The sequence below is a fragment of the Sminthopsis crassicaudata genome, chromosome 6, assembly GCF_048593235.1.
Source record: "Sminthopsis crassicaudata isolate SCR6 chromosome 6, ASM4859323v1, whole genome shotgun sequence".
Taxonomy (NCBI): Eukaryota; Metazoa; Chordata; class Mammalia; order Dasyuromorphia; family Dasyuridae; genus Sminthopsis; species Sminthopsis crassicaudata.
In genome coordinates, this window is record NC_133622.1 from 249240369 (window position 1) to 249262086 (window position 21718).

At 52.0% G+C, this 21718-nt stretch overlaps 2 protein-coding genes across 7 annotated transcripts in view; both read right to left on the reverse strand.

The window, feature by feature from the left end:
• Window positions 1-836: 836 nt before the first annotated feature.
• LOC141546900 (phospholipase A and acyltransferase 3-like) lies at window positions 837-8808 on the reverse strand. Its single transcript, XM_074275058.1, has 5 exons — window positions 8676-8808; window positions 8040-8107; window positions 2665-2767; window positions 2146-2414; window positions 837-1051 (listed from the first exon to the last, which is right to left on the reverse strand). Exons 2-5 carry the CDS (start codon window positions 8043-8045, stop codon window positions 953-955), a joined length of 477 nt encoding a protein of 158 aa, XP_074131159.1. The 5' UTR covers window positions 8046-8107; window positions 8676-8808; the 3' UTR covers window positions 837-952.
• A 4480-nt stretch (window positions 8809-13288) lies between these two features.
• Window positions 13289-21718, reverse strand: part of ATL3 (atlastin GTPase 3) — a 33224-nt gene continuing 24794 nt past the window's right edge. For all 6 annotated transcript variants that reach the window (XM_074273333.1, XM_074273329.1, XM_074273335.1 and 3 more), the window contains 5 exons: window positions 19767-19894; window positions 19513-19569; window positions 17784-17855; window positions 17177-17608; window positions 13289-16768 (listed from right to left, as the gene is read on the reverse strand). In XM_074273333.1, coding sequence (XP_074129434.1) covers window positions 16682-16768; window positions 17177-17608; window positions 17784-17855; window positions 19513-19569; window positions 19767-19894 — 776 coding nt within the window. In that variant the 3' untranslated portion in view covers window positions 13289-16681. The remainder of the gene's footprint in view (window positions 16769-17176; window positions 17609-17783; window positions 17856-19512; window positions 19570-19766; window positions 19895-21718) is intronic.

The following is a 21718-nucleotide window of genomic DNA, read 5'->3' on the forward strand; positions in this document are numbered from 1 at the left end:
CCCGAGCCCAAAGGCCACTGGAGAATTGAAGGGGGACTGGACAGGTGAACAGAGAGACTGGCACACCCCCCACCAGAGTCTTCAGGATGCACCTTCCCTAGCCATAGGGAGACTATGGGGAGCTGTTACACTGGCTATGGCCAATGGCTGTGACGAGAGCGGACTTCCAGGCTCCCACCATTAAGAAGGTCTTGTCTCAAACTCCCCTTTATGCTACTGAAAAACAATGGTTCATTTCCTTCCTGCCTTTCCCCACTAATGTAATTCCATCAAGCCAGATTTACCACGATTTTTTGGTATTTTTCACAGATTGTTTGGTATAATGAGCATTTGGATGTGATGTGCTTCTTTGTGGGGGCTGGCTTGTTCCAAAAATTGCTGTGGGAAGCAAAGAATTCTGGTTCTCATAGCAAGAAAGATAATAATGTCATTGTGCTGGCTCCTAACACACCAAGAGGTAGCTGGGAATTGTGAAAAGGCACTGGATTTAATATCAGGAGAAAAATTGGGAATTGTGAAAAGGCACTGGATTTACTATCAGGAGACCCCCAATGAAATCAGCTCTTCTTCTGTGAATTCTTGGATAAATCATGATCCCTCTGTCCCTTCCTCTCTCTAATGAAGGGTTAGGACAACACAATTTATCATTAAGGGCCTGTCCAGCTCCAAATCCTGTCATTAAGGAGGATGAGGTACAGTGTTGGACCAGTTATAGATCTTTTATATGGCGACCAAGGAACTAGGAAAAATTTAAGGAGGAGAATTCCGTTTTCACTCTAAACCAGGAGAGAGAGGAGAGCTTGGCGCAGACTCTTCCTATGTCATTTCCCAGTAGATTTTTTTTTTTTTAATCAATAAAACCATCTTTACTTTATCAAAAGCAGTAAGGCACTGAAAACCACATTGCACAACCACATGTGTAGCTAAGCGGCCCTAACTTGGGGTGGCTGGCTTATTGTTTTTGCTGTCTGTTTTTTGAAACTGCGTAGCCAATGAGACCGGCAACAGCTAAACTGGTAACTATTCCAGTGGCCGTGAAGAAATCTCTGACCTGTGAACAGAGAGGAAGATGGCGGTCACTAGGGAAGCCTGCTCCCCTCCTTTCCTGTCAAATATTTCGCTCTAGCAAGCTTGGATTTGGCTCTTGGCTCTCTTCGTAAAGTAAAAAATAGGTAACTGCCAGGTACATTTCAGTCCTCCAGAGAGGGAGGAGGGGAACGGCTAAACCAGAAGAGGGGCTGTGAAGGAATTCTCTCCTTCCCTCCAGTTCTTCCCCACCAATCAAGAAGCCAAGCAATATGTTATCAGTTATATAAATATATATCAAATTCAAGGAAACATTTCCACATTAGCGATGTTGCCCCCCCCCAAAAAAAATTTTTAAAGTAAAGGCAACTTCAGTTTTTTGCAGTTATTTTTGTAAATGGCCAGACAAGCAAGGCTGATGAAAATCAATAGCCTTTGCACAACACAGGGGACCTCTCACCCACCAGCATTATATTCCAGGTAATAAATCCAGCAAAGAACATTAGGGAATTCATTACTTGCCACCCTTTGGCTAGAGTCCACATGTCAATTCTGGTAGGTTAAGAGTCACAGACAAGGGGGAAGTCAGGGCAGATGCCGAAAACATGTGCACATAAAGGCTAGAATGCAGGAGAACCTAGAGAGTGCTATAAGTCCCACCTTCTGCCAGTCTTTTCCCAGCATTCCCGTCCCTCAGCTGCCAGCTTCCCTACTCAAACTGCCAATTATCTACTGTAAGTATATTTTGTCTATACTGATTTATTTACATGTTGTCTCCTCAGTATTGTGAGCTTCTTGAGGCAGGGGACCCTGTTTTTGCCTTTCTTTTAACACTTTAATACTTTTAACATTGCCTGGTATACAGTAAGTGCTTCATAAATGCTCAGTGATGGACTACACTTGTTTCAGTCAAAGGAATTCTCAGAGTTTTAAAGGCAGCCTTTCTATTATAGGGAACAAGCACATTGTCCTCAGAAAAGCTGAGCTCCAATCAAGAAGGCCATGGCCAGGGGAAGGCACACCACCCCGCAGGTCCTGGGCTCCCAGTTGTAACTAGGGACTTCCCAGGCGGGTCTTTCCCACTTAAACCACCGTGGGGTGGGAGAGGGCTGGACGCACCTGGTCACTGCGAGGGATTCCATATCTCAGTTCATTCACAAAGTGCTCACAGTTCTCACTGGTCAGTTTGTAGAGGACATCCTTCCCCACCTCCTGCAAGGCCCTCTGGACAATCTTGCTGGGAGGCAGTGGTGGGTACTTGTCGTCATGTTTGTTGTTCACCTGGTACCTGTCCCTCCCGACCACTACACGGAGCAACTCCTTCTTGACCGTGGCTTTGTCCGTCAGGGCCGACATGACGCTAGATGCGCCAGCCCCAGCATATTCACCTTTCAGGAAAAAAAGAGAGTAACAAAGGCACTCCCAGGGATGTCCTCCCCTCAATTTATAACCCATGATCCTTCTAGTCACATTCCTCTGATAGCGTTGTCCCAAAGGAGCCAGTTGTGGGATGATCTAGCTATCCCCAAAATCAAACTTGGGATCCCCCTAAGTAGCTTTATCAACAGAACAGCTAACCTTCCAGGGTCTGCCCCCTCCCCAACATTTACAACCTCCCACGGCAAGGGTGCTTCTTACTTGGAGGTGCTAGGTGGACGACAAAGCCATCGCCCACATAGACAGCCCAATGACGATAGCCCCATCGGAAAATCTCAATCAGGTCTCCAGGTTTGGGCTCTGGCTACAAAATCACAAACCAAGGCCAGATTAGAAGCTGAATTTGAAAATGGAGAAAGATGAGAGACTATGCTTCAAGGGGTTTGGAACAGGCCATAAAAGGAACAGACCTTGAAGAAATTGGGAACTGATCTTATAGAAGCGAAGGCTTAGAAGGGATATGACAGATTGAGAACCAAGTTGGCAGAGCACAGGCCAGGATACAGCTCTAAACATTCCCTTCCAAACAAGTTTAAATAATATCTCAAATCAAATATCATAATGACAACTAATAAAAAGTCAGAGGTCCAGCCCAAGACAACATGGGCGGTCTGTGACATTGGAGTGAGCAGGAGCACCAGCAGTGAGTGTTGGAGGTAGTTGTTTCATGAGCCTAGAGACAGCAAGAGGGGTTCAGAAAACTGGGCAGAAAGAGTTTATAGTGCACCGGGCAAAGCTGGCACTGATTGGCAACTCTGATGCTCATGATCGATTCCAGATTGCATTTCCAAGATGGAGAAGAGTGCTTGTGATTGGTCACAAAGGCTCAAAGGCCCTGGTCATAGTTCCAGGGTTAAGAGGAGTGCTAGTACTTGTGACTGCAGGGGAGTGGGGTAAAAACCAGAAAAGACCAGGAGCACAGTCACTACACCTCTCTCATGATAACTCCACCTTGGAAGCACCAAAAGCTTGCAGCCCCACCTCAGAACTAACTCTGAAAACACTGGCACAAAAAACCCTAAAGTTTGATACAATGCCCCTTTATTTCCAGATAAACAAAATCCAACTTTAAAAAGTTAAAAAATATAAGCTGAAAAAATGAGCAAAGAACAATGACACAAAAAATTGAGCACAAAAAAATTACTACAGGAGCAGGGAATATCAAGATGTAAACTTAAATGAAGACAAAAATATGAAAACAGCTAAAAAACAAAGCCTAAAAAAAATACTAATTGGACCCAAGGCCAGCAAGAATTCCTGAAAGAGTTTAAAAAAGAGATGTCATAGGGAAAAATTGGGGGGAAAATAAGTGTGATGCAAGAAAATTATGACAAGTACATTAGTAAGAACTTGGTAAAACACACACACACACACACACACACACACACACACACACACACACACACAAGACACAGAAATTCACTGAAGAAAAATTTCTGGGGCAGATAAGTGGAGAGTGGATAGAGTACCAGCCCTGAAGTCAGGATGACCTCAGTCTGGGTCTCAGACAATACTTCCTAGCTTTGTGACCCTGGGCAAGTCACTTAACCCTGATTGCCTTAGAAAAAAAAGAAAAAAAAAAAGGAAAAATCTTTTTAAAAGATATAATAGGACAAGTGGAAAACGAAGTACAAAAATTCACTGAACAAAAGAACAGAAGACACACAGAGTTAAAATAAAGGATTGAAGCAAAATTTATTATATTTTGGTTGAAGTAAAAAAAGGGGTAGCAATCATGAGGTCAAAAAAGCAAAAGCAAAACCAGATCTAATTAAAAGATAATCAAGGAAAATTACATTTTGATAAACGCTATCTTAAGCAATAAAGTCATCAAAAAATTGTATAGCAAGTTTCTCTGAAAAAAGTCTAATTTTTCTTCAACATGGAGGAGTGAGTCAAATTTATATAAAAAAATAAGAATCATTCCCAAATTGATAAATGATCAAAGGATATGAATAGGCAGTTTTCAGAAGAAAAAAATCAAATTTACCTATCGTCATATGAGAAATGCTTTAAATCCCTATTTTTTAAGAAAAAGATAAATTAAAAGAATTGTGAGGTACCACCTCACACCGATCAGAAAAAAATCATTTCCATTAGAGGAAATGAGGGAAAATGGGTACATATGCATCCATAGGTACTGTTGACGGAAATGACCCAACTATTCTGGACAATCTGAAAATGGCATACCACTTTGACCTAGCAATATCATTATTAGTTTTGTATCCCAAAGACAGCAAACAAAAAGTAAAAGGTCCTATATGTAAAAAAAAAAAATATTTAGAGCAGCTTTCTGTGGTGGAAGAAAATGAAAAGTTGTGGGGATGCCCATCCATCTGGGAATTGCTGAATAAGCCAGGGCATAGGATTGTGGTGGAGTACTGTATTATAACAAATGAAGAGAGAGGTGGTTTCAGAAAAACATGGCAAAACATGAATTGATGCAACATGAAGGGGGGAGAATTAGATTGTTGTGCACAGTAACAGCAATATTATAATGATAATGTATAATGCAGCTATTCTTATTAATATAATGATCCAAGACAATTCCCAAGGCCTCATGATGGAAAAAGTGCTATTCTCTTTCTCCTGAGTGCCAAAGTGTAATTTTTTCACTTTTTTTTTTGACAACATGGCTAATATGGAAATATGTTTTGTATTATTTCACATGTATAATTGATAGCATATTGCTTGTCTTCTCACTGGTAAGGGGAGCAGGATAGAAGGGAATCCGAAATAGAAGCAGGAAAAAGAATTTGTACAATGATAACAATACTAAAAAGAAAAACAACTTTAAAAGATTAAATTCTTATTGGTGCATTGCAAAACTATGAGTCTAAAGGGATGAAGATAGAACAGGGCATTCACCATCTGACCAAGAGGTGAAGACATTAAAATACAGAGAGGTGGGGGAAGAGAAGAAAAGGAGGGGGAGAAGAAGTTGGAGTTTAAATCAACCCATGTGGAGAGAGTAAAACTGATAACAGTGGAGTCCATGTACCAGGTCCTCCCAGTTGGGGGGCAGCTCAGGAGGAGAAGAAAAAGAAGAGAAAAAGAAGAGGAGGAAAAAAGGAAAATGAAGAGGAAGAAGAGAAAGGAGAAAAAGCAATATGGCAGCTATCTTTGAGTGTTTTAAAGTTCTATGTAAACATGAGTTATCCTTGTCAGTGTTAAGCATCTTAGCTTCCTCTGGGCAGCTTTCACCTGGAAGAGGCCACCCCGTCCAACCCCTCAACTTAAGAAGTGAGGAAACAGGCCTGGACAAGATGTGACTTGGGGTTGGTACAGAGGTCAGAGGCCTTATCCTAACCCAGCCCCTCACCATGCTATCTCTAATAGGTTTCAACAATTGGAGATGAAACCAAGAAATTGTTTCTGACTAATCAGTTATCCAGAAAATTGAATTACCCAGAACAATGCAGGGAGAGGCTTCCCTTCCTAATTATTTCCTCTTTAGCCTGTCCCTGTGGGTACAAAGCTGTTTGCATTCTGTCTCCCCCATTTGATTGCCAGCTCCTTGAGGTCAGAGACTCTGGTTTTGCCTGCCTTTGTTCCCCCTGTGGCACAGTGCTCATAATAAGTACATGATAAATGCTTGTTGTCTGACTGATGATGCATTTTTTGAGCATCCAATTAAGGTAAATTAAAGTGGAAAATGTTGCTGTTCTGGGCTTCCAGAAAAACACTGTTTCATTGACTTTGGAATGTTAACGAGGCAACATCTTGCTCCACTTCTCTATTCTTATGACTTCCAACTTTCTGGGAAAACCATCTCTGACCATTCCAGAAGTTGAAAGATGGTGTAGACATGGGCAGTTATGGAACTTAAAGGGTTGGAAGGGTTTCCCCCTTTAGAGAAGCTGCAGTTTAAATCAACCCATTCGGGGAGAGTAAGGCTAATATCGTCGTGTGCTCCCAGTTTGGGGCAGCTCCCTTGGAGCCGAACCCCAGAGCTCTGTCCTCTGTCACCCGGCCTTCTTCTATGAGGGCGTGGGCCCAACCTCCGCACTGTAGGTGATGCTAATGCAGGAAGACAGTGCAAAAGCCTTGTTGAACAGAAGGTGACTATTTTGGTGCTCTCTTGTCTCTGATCCAGGTTACCGCCCTTCCCTTACTGCCATGGTAATGCAAGCACAGGCCTAGAAGGCCCTCCGTGGAGACCATGAGAAAGAAGCCAAAGGTCAGCCGGATCAGCACGAAGCCAAATTGGAAAGGGGGTAAGGTTCGTCTTGGGCCTTATGGTCTCTTCTGGGACATGATGCAGCGCTTGCCCAATTTCTAACATTGCCCAGAAAGTGACCCAAACCCTCAACTGGCATCCTTCTCTCCTTCCCTTAGTCAAAACATTCCCTCTGGTATCTGTAAGTCATACAGGGTATAAACTAATAACTCGTACAGAGTATAAACAACAGGAAGACAAACAAATTCAACTAAGATTTAGTAAGGTATCCCAACTAACAGTGGCTTAAATTCTCATTCCTTTCCCAAGAAAGGCTTATTAGGGGCACAGTTGTGACCAGCAAAACACAAATAGGCCCCTGATTAATCTTAGGAGGAGGGGAACATTCCAGTTACTGGAGTTTCTAGCTTCCTGGGAGTTCTCCACAGGGCACATAGGCTTAAGTCAATGGAATGAATCTCAAAGAGTAAAATTCTTCATACAGGACTTTCTGTTGGGCAGAGAGTCCTGTTTCCCTGGAATTCCCCCCATGTGGGCCAAGTCCAGCCCACCTCCCACCATTCTGGCTGCTGGCAGTCTTATCTCCAGAGAACTCTGGCAGAGCCATCACTCCCATCATAAAGCATCTGCTCTTTGCTTCTGCCATTGGCCCATTAACCTCATCCTCACAAATCAGAAAATAAGAAGGAGAGAGGACAAAGTCCCCCTTCCTCCCTTCTCTATAGCAGAAGACCTAGGGATGTGATCCTGACATCCATGCCCCAAGATCTACGCCTCTGAATCCCATGCTCCAAGACTCCCAGCATCCTCTGCCTTGTTCTAAGTCTCAGCCAGCCGCCACCCCCCCCCCCCCCCCCCCAGCTCTCATATCCTGTGTGGTATTCGTGAAAATGAATCTCTTTTCTAAGCTTAAGTTACATACTTTCTTTTACACCTCAGGAGAAGCAAAAGCGAAACCTGAAAGGTCCCTAAGGAGGTCACCAGAAGCAGCCAAAAAACCTGGGGACTTCGGTCCGATTTTTCTCTAAACCCCACGAAGCCTGGACCTCGTTCTGGCTCCTGAGCGCCCCTTCTGTGCTCCTCCTAAAGGAAAGTTCTATTTCCCGGCTAGCATTGTCTTTCTATCCAGTTTCTTTCTTTGTTCCCCCATTGTTCTCCAAACCGACCCACAAACGAATTCCAGATTCTTCCTTTGAATAATAGACAAAGTGTGTGTCTTACTGGGAAGCCACCAGTGACAGTCTGTTCAGTAAACAAAGCAGAGCCGGGCGAGGCTCGCTCTCCCAATGGGGCCCAGGGACCCTAAAGGGCGCCTTCCCCCCCTGCCCTCAAGTCCCCAGCTAAAAGGGCCACGCACAGGCCCTCGGGGACCTCCGGACACTTCCAAAGCACCTACTTGCATCTCTGTCCTTTCCAGGGCGGGGTCCTCGCTCCGGTCGGCGCCCCTGGCCAGCTGAGGGCTTCCTAGAACAGAGACGGCAAGGATCTAGTGGCAGTGCCAGGAAGCAAGCCGAGAGGCCGGGTGTGGGCCCGGCCATCGGGCACGGAGGGCCCGCTCCTCCATCCCTCCTCCTTCTGGCCAGGGAGGAAATGACCCTTAGTCCTTGATGGGACCTGGGCGGACCCCTGAGAAGAGAGGAGCCCGGACCTCCGCTGCGGGTGCCCGGGCCCATTCCCCAGAAAGGGAGAAGAGGGTGCCGCACTGGAGGGGGTGGACCGCAGGTGACACCCCCCCCCCAGCACAGAGAGGACCCTGACACTCACACACACTCACACTCACACACACACAGACACAGACACTCACACTCTCCCACACAGACACACACACACACACACACACACACACACTCACACTCACACACACACAGACACACACACACACTCACACCCACCCACCCACACACACACACACCCACACACACACACACACACACCCACACACACACACACACACACACACACACACACACACACTCACACACTCTCACACTCACGCGCGCAGCCCGCCACACCGCCCCTCTCACCAGCCCACCTGCGTGTCCGGGCTCTGACTGAGGATCTGCGGGCCGCAAGAAGCGCTGGGGCTGGGGCGCGCAGAAGTCAGCGAGATCGGTGGAGGCCCGAGAAGGCTCCAGCAAACAGCTGAGAGTGAGGTCACCCTGACTCCGCCCACATGCCAGGCTGGGCTCCGGGAGAAGCGAAACCGGCCGGCCCGGGACCCCGGGGCCTTTCCGAGCCGCCCCCGGCCTTCCGGCGCCCGGGACCCCCGCCCCAGCCCAGGAGGGGCTTTCGGGCTTGGGAAGCTAGGAGGCTGGAAACCTCCCGGGGGAGTCGGCCCCGAGGGAGCGGCCCGCATGACGTCTGCGTCCTGGGCCGAGCCCCGGCCCGGCCCGCCCGCTCCGAGCTGTCGCGCAGCGCTTCTGCTCCTGGGCGGCCTCCCGCGAGCCGCCGGGGCCGCCCCCCCGCCCCCCGCCCTTTTACTTCTGGAAGGGTCCCTCCGCCTGGTTTCTAAATCAGGAGAAGGAGGCAAATCCCTAAGAACTCCGAGAAATGGTCACGGGAAACGAGCCGCGGTTAGAAAGCTGCTCCAGATCGCTGCTGCCCCGAGAAATGCCCGAGGCGGCTGGGGCTCCACCTCCCTCCCGTCGGACGGTGACGGAGAAGGATCAGGGTCGGGGGATGTGCGGCCTGGACCCCGGTGCGTGGTTGGTGGGGTTGTGACCGCGCCAGCCCTTGGGGCAGCAAACGCGGCGCGCCTATGGAGCCAGCAGAGTCTCTTCCGGGTCCGATCCCAGGGGGATCCTAAAATGAACCGAGGCTCCCGTGTGCCGAGCCCTCGAAGGCGCCTCTTTCTGCTGGCAAAGAATTGGAGCTTGGGAGGATGCCGACCCGCTGGGGAGTGACTGACGAGCTGCGGCCTAAACGTCGCGGAGAATATTTGCCACAAGAAATGATGAGCAGATCGGGTCTCAGACAGTCACACTTCCCGGCTGTGTGACCCTGGGCAAGTCACTTAACCCCGGCCTCGGGGAAGGAGGGAAATGAAGAGCAGGCGGATTTCAGAAAGCCCCGGAACGAAAACCTGGACTGATGCTGAGTGAAGTGAGAGGAGCAGGGGCGATGTCCACAGCCAGATGGGCCCGTGGGATGGACTCGGCTCTTCTCCAAAGGCCAAGACAAACCCCGCGGTCCGTGCGCAGGCCCACTGAAGCCGCTTTCCCCCGGGTCGTTTTCTTTCTCCTGGGCGGGTCTGCCCTCAGCCTCCCGATGGAGATGCCGCGGTGTCCCAGTTCTCCCCCCTCCCCCCCAACATCATCTTTCCCATCGCCTTGGCCCGTCGGAGAGGAGGGAGGCGGGGCTGGAGTGGTTAATTTGTATTCCTTTAATCGTGACTCCGAGCCTTTTCCCTGACTAGAGATGGCTTCAATTTCACCACCTGAAAACGGGCCGTTCCGATTCTTTGACCAGTTGGGAAGAGACTCGTGTTTTTATGAATTTGACACCGTTCTTTATGTATTCTGCAAATGAGACCTTTATGGGGAATACTGGCTTCTCCCAGCTTTTAATCTGGTTTCTGTCGGTTTGTTTTGGGCAAAGGGGAAACTGAGGCTCAGAGTGGTTGAATGATCTGCCCAAGGTCAGTAGTAAGTGTCTGAAAGAGGACTTGAACTCTTGACTAAAAGTCTAGACATCTGGCCAACTGTTCTGTCAGGTGGCCCCAGGGCACATCACCCTCCTCGGGCAATGGGCAGCTCAAGGTCTTCCAAGAAGTATTCCAGATGTGGCCTCCCCGGAAGAGAGGACATTCCCCTTCTGACTCCCAGGCACTTAAAGCAACCTAACACTGCATGAGTTTTCCTTGGCTGGTCTGTCTTATCAAACCATAGACTCATTCTGAATTTGTAGTCCACTATGACCCCTGCATCTTCTTTTTTTTTTATTTCCAATAGTATTTTATTTTTGCAACTATATGTAAAGATGGTTTTCAACATTCCTTTTTGTAAGACTTTGTGTTCCAAGTTTTCCTCCCTCCCTCCCTCACCTCCCCCTTCATCATCTCATAGAAGTTAAATATGTACGATTCTTTTAAACATATCCCTGGATCTTTAAAAAAAAAAAGAAAAATGGATGGCTAACTAAAAACTCCCCCTTCTTGTACTTGAAAGGTTGATTTCTTGAACCCAAGTGAAAGATTTTACATTTCCTCCTAATCCGTCTCATCTAACAAGATTTGGCCCCATGTTTTAATTTTCTCGGGATCTTTTCAGGATGAAAATGCTGGACTTGGAACCAGGAGGTGGCTAAACTCCCGCCACCTGTGTGTGACCTTGGATGTCACGCTTTCCCTGGCCCTTGGTCTCTCCATTTTTAAAATGAATGGGTTAGACTGGGGGACAGGTGGTCCCGCCTGAACTCTCTATGCCTAATAATGAGAGGATCTAGGGATCAGAAGGCTGGGTGGGGGGCACCTCGGACAGCCGGTTCAGGAGAACACCAGAAGGCAGAGTAAGCTGGGCCGCCAGGGAGATCTTGCCCACAATCTGAGCTCCTCCAGAGTGGCGTGAGATGCCTCCCTCCGCAGCTGATGGGACCTCTCAAGGCCTTTCAGTGGAGGCTGGGCAGCAGTCTCCTTGGAGGGGAGAGGGGCCCCTGGGGGCCTCAAGGCCATGTTAGCAGGAAGCTGTAGCCAGGCCGGAGGACCAGCCCCACTGCACTTGGCAAGGTTCACCCTTGGTTAGCCTTGGGCCTATTTTTCAGACAAAGGATGGCTCCAAGATCATCTCTAGAGTGATAAAGAGGGTCTGGTGTAGGAGACCCAAGTCTCCTTGCCTTCCTTATGGCCATTTTCTACTTTTAAGATGTCCTCATCCCCCCTCCCTGCAGCATAGCTCCAGACAAGAGTTGTTCTGGGTGCCATGCGCCCTCTGCCCTCTCCCGGTGCCTGCTCTAATCCAAAGACCAAAATTACCCCCACCCCTAACACTGAAGGCTGGTCCAGCCTCCTACATCCACCAGGAAGGTCAGATGGGTCCCTGATAAAAACTCTGGGCTTGGAGGGAAGCCCGACTTGGCCTCCACAAAGGCATGGGGAGAGGGTAGGAAATTTTCCATCCCGGGCATAGCCAATAATGCCAGTTTGGCACAAATTAATGTCTGAGATGGGTCAAAATTGTCATAAAGGGTTTGAAATGCAAGACCAGAGTGTGTGTTTGACGTTGGAAGCAGCAGGGAGCCACAGAGCTTCTTGAGCAGCAGAGAGAGCGATTGGCCGTCCATTAGGGACAACACAAAATCCTCTGTCTGAGCCAGGAGCAATCCAGAAATATGGGATTTAGGGGCATGGAGGTCATTTCTCCTCTGACCCTGCTAGTTCAGCAGGAGGAAACTGAGGCCCAGAGAAAGAGGCCTCCTGTATCCCGACTCTGCAGCTCAGTGCCCTTTGCCGTTCAGCAGTCCCTGGGTCTTCCTGGAGCAGGGGCCCCCAAAGCTTCCCCCCACGGTGTAGGTCTTTCTCAGGGCCTCTCACTACACAGCCACGAGAAAAAAATCGATGACTAGCAGCCAGTGGCCCTTTCCACTGGGCGCAGAACGCCCTGGCAGCTTCCAACCAGCACCTTCGTGATCTATGTGTGGGTGTATCCAGAGGGCTGGTCAGAGAGGTTGGGGGGGGCATTTTCTAGAGCATAGCTTCTTAAACTTTTTCCACTCTTTTTCCCTGGCCTCAGGGATGTACAATGGATGTAACAATCAAATCTTTCTAGCTAAATCGTAATTTTTTGACCTCCATATTTAGAGACTCCATGGGAGGTCGCAAATCAGTGTTTAAGCAGTTGGGCTTTAGGGGACTGTCCCATCTATAAATTATAGAAGCAAAAAAGAAAATTGGTACTCCAGTCCTTGATTTTTACTCTATGTGTATCTCATTTTCAAAAGTGTTTCTTGCAAACAAAATATTGTCACATTCTGGGTTTTGATCTATTCTGCTATTCATTTGTTTAATGGGTAAGTTCATCCCATTTACATTCAGTTATATTTACTAGCTGTGTTTCCCGCCATCCTATTTTTCTTCCTCTCTCTCTCTCCCCCCTCTTTAGCAATTTAATGTTTCTACGGGTGGGGGGGTTTCCATGACCACTGTCCAAGCCCCTGGAAGCATGAAGGGTCCTGGGATCCTGAGCTGGCCTGAAAGTTTAGGGATAGAAAAATGGAGGCGAGTTGTTGGCCCTCCCACTTTGGGGTCAAGCCCAATGTCCCCACACCTCCCCCTCCGACCACCCCTAAAGCCCCCCCAGCCAATAAACAGCTACGTGAGCTTTGCTCTTAGAGAGCATTCCGACTGACCCTTCTCTCCAGGACTGCCAGGGAAACACCCAACAGCCTGCATGACTACTGCAGCTCAGAAATGAGGGCCAGATAGGAGGAGGAGGAAGAGTTATTTCCCCGTTTCCTAGACAACAATAGAAAGGACCTAAGAAATCCCCCCCCCCCCCCCCCGTGCATCTGATTTTACAGATGAGGAAACTGAGACCAGGGCCTTTCACCACGGACCTCCCCACCCCAAGGCATGCTGGTCCTGAAGTCCCAGCACCCCGCTGGGAGGCCCAGTTTCTTTAACAAGTCTCCCCGAGTGAAGAAGCAGCAGGATGCAGATGAAAACAGGTTGTGGTCTTTATTCCATTACACAATCTCACAACTCTGGGGGAATGTGATACAGAGACATGCAGGCTTCTGGTAAGAGTCCAGCGTACAGGCGGATGGGTACACGCTCATCAGATTGCACAAACTAAACAATGGCTGGGGGGGGCACCTGTGGACCCCAACAGAGGCTCCCCGGGATAGACACAGCAGAGGTCTGCTGACGGGGGCCGGCGGCTAGCCCGGTGCCAAGCGTGGGAACCTTTGGGAACCAGACGAAGGCCATTCTTTGCTTTGGCACTTGGAATCCCCACATGGGTGAGAAAGACGAGGTGGCTTTTCCAAAGCTCACTGCCCTCGGCTCCGTGGTCAGCAGGAGCCCCACTTCCCCAGGACCCCACGTTGCAGGCCTCCCCACCCCTGACTGATTCTCTTTGGAGCTGGAGGAACATTTTCCGTATTTAAGCAGCTGGATAAAAGGAGCCAGCTCATTTTCTGACAAAAAACACAAAACCAACCCAGCGGCCCAAGTGGGTTCTGCCAACTTCCCAGGTCCATTTGGCAAATGGTGCCACAATCCCCTCCCCAGGCCAGCCCACGACACCCCGGGAGGGTGGGGAGCCAGCATCTGTCCCAGTAGGGACAAACGAAATCTGGTCATCGACAGCCACGCTGGTCCAAGTTCTCTGCTCCCCAGGCCCCGGACGAGAGGGGGCTGGGCGTCTCACCCTTCTCTTGGCTCCCAACTGCATCCATTGTCTTACGCACTAAGTTACTGGGAGGTCAAACACACGGTTCCCATTTCAAATCATGAAACTGAGGCTGTGCATGTGACCTTGTGGAATGTGGGGGAGGGGGGCCCGGAGCCGGAGGCGAGCAGCGATGGCCCAGAACCACCCGGGGCGCACCTCTCTGGCTAAAGCCAGTCACGGTTTTTCTGACAACAGAGAATTGAAGGTCCAAGCCCTAGATATACTACAAATCACATTAATCCAAAGATTCTTTAAAAAACACTTAAAAATCCAAGCTGCTACTGCATGAACACGACTCTCCAAACCCTTGTCAACGGGAGCGGTCCAAGGGGAAGCCACTGTGGCTGGGCCAGCTTCTCTGCTGACGTCCAGTTGCGGTCCCACCCTCCAAAGGCACAGCAGATCGCCGGCCCGGCCACTTCTCACTCTCTGCTGCGTGTGATCTCACAACGCACAAACGGGCTTTCCCAGGCCCCTGGCACAGACGGAGAGCCATCAACTGCCAGTCCTCATGACCCGAGTGTGAGTCCCTCCTGGGGCTCTGGGTCCTTTCTACACAGGAGATGAACATCTAGGAGAGACGCATCTCAGGACCCCAAGTTTGCCATTTGTGCTTGAAAACCTATCAAGGGAATGTGCCGAGGGAGACGAGCACAAGAGGCTGGCAGAGGAGGGCCGCCCCGCCTGGGAACTACAGTGCCAGCCTCCATGTCCAGCTGGGAGGATGCAAAAAGGCTCAAATGTAAACTGAGGCGGCCCCCGATCCTTGGTCGGGCAAACTCCACCCAAGCTGGCCAGGTTAAGGCTCGGGCTCTACGAGGAAGGACAGCACCAGGTGAAAGCCAGGGGCCCCCTCCCCCTCGGCCACTGAATAAAGGATGCTTCTCAGGGCTCCGCCACACCACGCAGTACACAAAACACCAAGCCACCAAAGACCTGACGTTTACCTCGAGCCAGGGGCCAGGCCAAGGGCCTGGGACCCACTGATCTGATTCTGGATGACATCGAGGGGGAAAGCTGCTCTCCAGCTCTAACAAACTACAGAAGGGTGACTTCCCCAAATGGGGGGCTCCTGGGAAAGCCGCCCACCGGAAGTCCCCTTATCAGAGCGGAGGTTTGAGGTCCCTGAGGAGGCTGCTAAACGACTCCTGAAAACCCACTGGCACCCCATTTTCACGCCAACTGCCACAGTAACAACTCCTATTTACAAAGTGTCATCCATGTGTCACCACGTTGGATTTTGGAAGAAAAAGAAACAACTAGTAAGAAAATACACTTGGAATTATTCTTGGACTTAAGAGGATACAAAACCCTGAGAGGGACCATCGGACAATCCAGACAGGAGGCCTTGGTGGCCAGACTCAAGGGGCCTGAACTGGCCATTTGGAAGTCACATGATCAAACGCTATCTTGCTTTCCCAACCTTCCCAAATGTAATACTCGTTCACTTTGGAAACATCCAACTCACACAAAGACTGGGGTCCGAGGACAGAGAGACACCTCAGAGAAAACAAAGGGTTAAAATCTGGCAGAACGAAGCAGAGAAGCGGCTAGTAGATCGGATCAGAACCAATTCCATCAAGATCATGGCCAGATCAGCCTTGCCGGCTGTGGCCCAGAATCTCCTCTTAGGGAGAGGCTCCCCTGGAGCCCATCCCCAGGATCTCACTTGGTTACATTCCTCCATGCTCCCAGGAGAGATTGGGGGGCAAAGGGGGAGACTGGCGGCTGCTCATGGGGTCCCGCAGAAAGACTGCTGAGCCTCTGGCCCCCAAGGCACCATGGGAAGGAAGGCAGTTCCATTCGGTTAAGACTTCCCCTGGTCCTCCAAAAAGGTCTGCTCTGATGCAGCTTCTGGGAGAACGAGGCTATTTTAAGACAAAATTAAAAATCTGAAACTAAAGCTCAGATTTAGAATATAGGAGACACAGTGAATTGGACCAAGGCACAGGATCAAGTGACTTGTCAGAGGTCACTCAGTTTATTTCTCGATCTTGAGCCCGCGCACTCTGTCCTCCGCCGGCCACTTTCCCTCCAACGTTCTGGGCTAAAAGGAAGCCATGGTGAGAGCCGGAAAGGCAGAAGAGCCACGGGCACCCGGGGCCAGGGTCCCTGCCTTCCCTTCCCCAAGGAGGCTGGCTGTGGCCACGGGGCAGAGGCGCACAGGAGGCTACAGGGGCACGAGGAGCCTGCTTTCCAACTCTCCTGGACAGAAGTCTTCGGCCCGGCGCCTCGGGACGCCTGCCAGAGGTGACATGTGGCAACACAACCTGCCCATTCCTTCCCTGGGTCCTCCATCCTCCCCAGCATGTCCGTGGCTAGCCCGAGTCCAGATCAAAAGGCACTCTGTGGTACAAAAAGAACTTTTCAAGCTGCTTTTTCTTTTGGCCTCCAGCCTCCCCCCTCCCCTATATAAAGTGCAAAAAAGGAAAAGCGAAATAATACGAGAACAAGACAAAGGCTTGGACCTCTACCGGAAAGGAAAGAAAGGCTCCCGACAGTCCTGGAGGTGGGTTTAAGCCACAAGCAAACGTCTGCTCCATTTATTACAGCATTGTATTTCGAGTCTTGCAGGATGGCGTCCCCCTCACAGGCGAGCTCTGGCTGCTGCTGGAGGCCTGGGGCGGCCGCGGCAGGGCGCGGCCCCACTTTATTGGCACTTTTTATCCACCAGCGGTCTCCTGCACTCCGCTTCCCCGACGGTCTCAGGAGTGGAATTACTCATACAGGAGGTGGCCTGCAAAAGCCCATGGGCACACAGTGAGTTCACCAGGCAAGGACAACACGGGTAGGGGGGCTCAGGCCCCTGGATCACCCAGGCCCACAGGACAATGACTCCGGGCCCCAAGCGATTTTCCTGGAGGTAGTCCAGGGGTTGGGCCTCGTAGGGACGAGCCAGCCAAGGAGCCTCCTCCCTCCCCATCCCACAGCTGAGCCTGACAGGGACACTGCCCAGGGACATTCGCTGGCCATGTCTCTTTCTAAAGCAATGCTCAAGGGTGACAGACTGGGGGCAGAGATCAGAGTCTGCAAACAGGGATGGGAAAAATGAGGCCCTGATTTTGCTTCCCCTGGTTTCCTCCGCAGCCCCCATGTTTGGGTGTTAGGAAGCCCCCCGAAGTCGAAGGCGTCGGCGAGCCCTCACCTGCTCGAGGACGAAGGCCGTGCTGGAGTCAATGGCGCCGCCCAGCTCGCGGTACTGGCCCGAGTAGCGGACGTAGCCCCAGGTCAGCAGGGAGATGAAGAGCAGCCCCAGCAGGCAGTTGCAGAGCTGGGTGATCATCTCAAGGCCCAGGAAGCTGGAGAGGCCTGAGCTCAGGTAGAGCACCAGGATGCAGCTGAAGAGCACGGCCGGCGTGCGGAAGGAGCTGAACACGTTCTTGCTGCTGTTGTGTTTGATGAAGTGGCCGTACAGCTCCTGGATCTCCTTCTCCAGCTCTGTCTGGTAGCGCTGGCTGAAATCCTTGCCCCCCATCTTCTTGCTCTTCTTGAAATGGTCTATGGCCTGCTTCCGGAACTCATCGTGCTTCTGCTGCAGGGCGTCCGACGCCAGGTAGGGCTTCTCTCCTCCGCAGACCTGCGCAGACCAGACGGGCCCCTGAGCCGCCCAGGGAAGCCCCCCATTGCCAGCACACCCCCTTCCCGAGGCCAGGGGCTGTCGGGCGCCCCCCACAGCTGCGGATCAGGCCCGGAGGGCCCCAAGGGCCTTTGCCAAGAAGGGCTCCCTCCCCACCCTCCCAGCTCCCGACTACCTTCTCCATGTTGTTGTAGTACATGTCCTTGGCAGATGCCGCTGCGGCTAGGTTGTTGGCTTCTGCGGTGGCCTTTGAAGAAAGGGACAGAAGCTTTACCCGGCCCCATCCTCGAGTGACCGCAATGAGCTTTCTTCTCTCCCCCCCATTCATGAGCCAAGTTCAACCAGGTTCCCGAGGCCCTCGTCCCCAAAGGTCCCAGGGCCCGACGTGGCACGCTGGCCAGTCACGAGGAGCAGATTCTTCCATCTTCCCGAGCTGCACCTCAACAAACATGCCTCTGGCTTCTGCTCCTCTTGCAGCCCATCCCCCCAACCCTCTTTCAGCCTTCGTCTTCAGTCCACGTGCACGGCCAGCTCGTACCCTACTGGCACCTCCGGCGGGAGGCGCTCGTGCCAAGAATAGCTCCTCCTAAGGGAGGAGAGGACCAGCAGCAGCAGGTCCGTGCCCTTCGGAGCCCAAGATCAGGCTGAACTCTTGGCTTCCACACCATACACCATCCCAACAAGCGGGCCCCCATCTGCCCCTGCCAAGGATGCCGGGCTTTGGCTACCACGGGGCACATGAGCGCTTGCTCACTGACTGGCAGGCCACAAAAAGACCCGCCTTCACCATCACTTGAAAGTCACAACAACAGGCCCCCACTGGGCTTGGCGTTGGTATCTGGCTGGTACAGTGCCCTCGGGAGGGCTCCTCATGGCAAAGCTTCCTCGGAAGGTCCTGGCCCCACCAGCCCCAGGTAAGGGCTCCCAGGGATGGGCCCTGCACAGGACTGCACAGGACAGAGTGCTGACCACCCCAAGCTCCCTAGCCTAGGCCTCCAGGCCAGGGCCTAGCCAAGGGACCAAGCCAAGCTAACTGCTCAGATTAGGGGCGGCAGCTTCTGCCCATCATTTTCATGCTGATTTTCCCATGTCCTTGAGGCTACAAGGCAAGTCCCCAAGAACCGAAGAGGAAGACGCCGCAGGGGGCAGGCTACGGCGGGCCACAGGAGAGGCCCGAAGGAAATAAGATGGTTGATCCCATGAGAGAATAACCCACGGGTCATCTCTGGGGTCCCCAAGTGTCCCAGAGGCTTCCCAGCCCCTGGAGCAATGCTGGGCACGCTCAGCCTGCCTCCCTGACTCTTCAGCTGCGTTGTGTGCCCCTTGGGGCGGGGTGCAGTCCACTGAGGGGCTGCACCACCCAGCACGAGCAGCATGGTCACAGGGAACTCCCTCAATGACATCACAGAGACCAGGAATGAGGCCCCCCAACACCAGCCCTCACTGGTCAGCGTGCCTCCGAGGCGGGGCGGGGGCAGCCCATACCCACTGCTGACATCTCCAAGCTGGGGAGCACCCAAGGCAGGGCAGCCAGCTGAGGGTACTAGGGATGCTTCATCTGGGGAAGGGGGCAGCAAGGCCGAGAGAAGGGGAAGAAAAGGAAATCAGGGCCGGAAGGGGCTGCCTTGCCAGGGAGGTCCCCCAGGGGGTGCACAGTGGACTCCAAAGTCAGGCCAGGAGCATCCCGGTCCCCAGCAGCCCTGGGATCCCAGCAGGGAGCCACCTTTGGGCTCCCACTCCAAGGCCACCTATTTCTACAGTTGGTCCCAAAGTTTCAATGGAGCATTCTGGGAAGTGGCCTCCAAATGAATGGGGCTCAGCCCTCCTCTGGGGCACTGTGGGGGAGGGGAGCAAGAAGCAGTGACTCCCGTCCTTTGGTCCTTTGTGTGGGGCGAATGGCTCACCTGAAGCATTGACTTGGGATGAGGCAGCCCTTCTCCTTGATAAATCTTAATGTAGGCCTGGAAGAGAAGCATGAGGCGATTATGCAAAGGTGCAGCACAGTGGGCGGCCAGGAGCATCCCGGGGTGGGCCCTTCCTGCCTGGGGAGGAGCCCCCTCACACCTGCCTGGCCCTCCCGTCCCTGTGGGCCCTCTCCCGGAGCGGCACTGCCCCTGCTGGCTCCTTGGAGGCAGGCAAGCCAGAGGCGGGGGCTCACCTTAAAATATTCCAGCAGGCCCCGACAGTTGACTTTGGAGCCGTTGATCTCCTTTTCCATTAACTTGCTTGGTTCTAACAAAAATGGTATCAGCGTCTGTAACTGTTCTTTGAATTCAGGAGAGATGTCTGTCCGGGGAGCAGAGGGGAGCAGAGCGTGAGCCACGGGCCGCACTCAGCCCCCCAGAGGCCCAGGACAGAGCCTGAGGCTGTCCCAGCCCCCATCCTCCCCGGCCCTCCCCCGCACCTCCCACACCCAACTTAAGGATCTTGGGACCCAAGGGGGGCCCTTTCAGAAAGTGACAAAACCAGCAAGTCTAGATCTCTGCAAGATGCGTCAGGCGACCACCAAAGCCCCAGTGACTTCTGGGCCCGGGGCAGATGGGGGCAGGCGCTGTGGGGGCGCAGCCCCAGGAGACTTCTGGAGAGGGAGAGGCCCCTTCAGACTCTCCCCGCGTAAGGCAGGCCCCTTCTGGCCGCTCCCTCCGGCGGCGGCTCGTGGCGGAGCCGAGAGATGCTGACCCACATAGAGGGAGCTTCCTCCCTCCATCAACGGATCCATGACCCAGACCCATCCCTAAGCTTAGTTTCCACACCACTGTCTCATGAGGTAGGAGGAGAGAAGGAAGGAGGGAGGGAGAAGGGAGAGAATGAAAAAGGAGGGGGGAGGGAGGGCGAGGAAAAAAGAAGAAAGGAGGGAAGGAGCAAAAGAAGAGAAAAAGGAGAAGGGAGAGAGAGAAAGAGAAGGAAAAAGGGAGAGAGAAGGAAAAGGAGATTGAGAAAGAGGAGGGAGGGAGGGAACAAGTACCTACTTACTAAGCACCTACTATGTGCCAGACACTGTGTTAAGCACTATACAAATATTAGCTCATTTGACTGTCACAATAAGCCTGGGATGTAGGGGTTATTATGATCCCATTTTACAGCTGAGGAAACTGAGGCAGCCAGAGGATGGCAGAGCTAGTAACCAACAGGGATTATTATCACAAACATCACCCTCATCCCCATTCCCAGTCTGAAAAAAGGCCATTAAGACACGGGCCCAGTCACTGAAGGAGCAGCAGAGCCCGAGGCAGATGGCCCGCTCCCTCGGGACACATAAGGTGGCTGGCCGTCCAGGAGAGTACTGGGGGACATTGCGGCTCTCTCCGGATCTGTCACATGATGCTTCTAGTTCTCTGGAGCTCCCAGCAGGGGTCCCCCCCTTTCAGGGAGGAGGAACCTCAGCCTGAGCTGCCCACCTCGCCTGGGCCCTCAGAATCTCGCTTTCAAGTGCATCAAATCAGCTATGTGGGATTGCCAAGGCAACCAACGGTGCTGGAACAGTGACCGCCCGACCCACCATAGCCCGAGCGGCTCCGTTCCCGGAGACACCAGGCCAGGCCCACGGCTCCCAACCCCGCTGTGCCGGGGGCAAACGTCACTCCAGGATGGGGCAGGGCCCAGGGAGAAAAGCTGCATCTGTACGTGATGCTTTAAAATCTGGCATTTCTTTCAATTGCAAATTTTAAAAATCAGCAACAGCGTGATTCTGAGGAGGGGGGCCTGGGGCCCCAGAAGGAAGCCGCCTCTGCACATGCACCGACACGCAGAAGACGCCAACTGCTGGTTCCCAGCCTCGTCCAATTAGGAGAAGTCATGTATAACAGATAGGGCAGGAGACAGACGGCAGGCACAATCCCATCTGCCCACAGAGAGCCCCAGAGCTTGCTCTGAATCAGCACACCAGCAGCTCTCGGCCTCTCTGCCAACTGGGTGAAAAGCTGCCTCTGCTGGGTAAGTGGGGGGCAAAGATCGTTCCAGCAACCTCCTTTTCTCTGGCTCCATTCAGACCAACTTGGGCGCCAAGTCAGCCTCTTTCCCCAAATGGCTGCCACACGGACAACAGCCAGCTCCGAGCTAACCCATGAGCGTGGTCCGACATTAATAGGAACATGAGGCAGGTCAGAAACA

Coding starts and splice junctions, on each gene's coding strand:
- LOC141546900 (XM_074275058.1), bottom strand. Junction 2,415..2,664: donor CGTCCACCTAGCACCTCCAA/GTAAGAAGCACC, acceptor TTTTCCTGAAAG/GTGAATATGCTGGGGCTGGC. Junction 1,052..2,145: donor GAATCCCTCGCAGTGACCAG/GTGCGTCCAGCC, acceptor CTCTGTTCACAG/GTCAGAGATTTCTTCACGGC.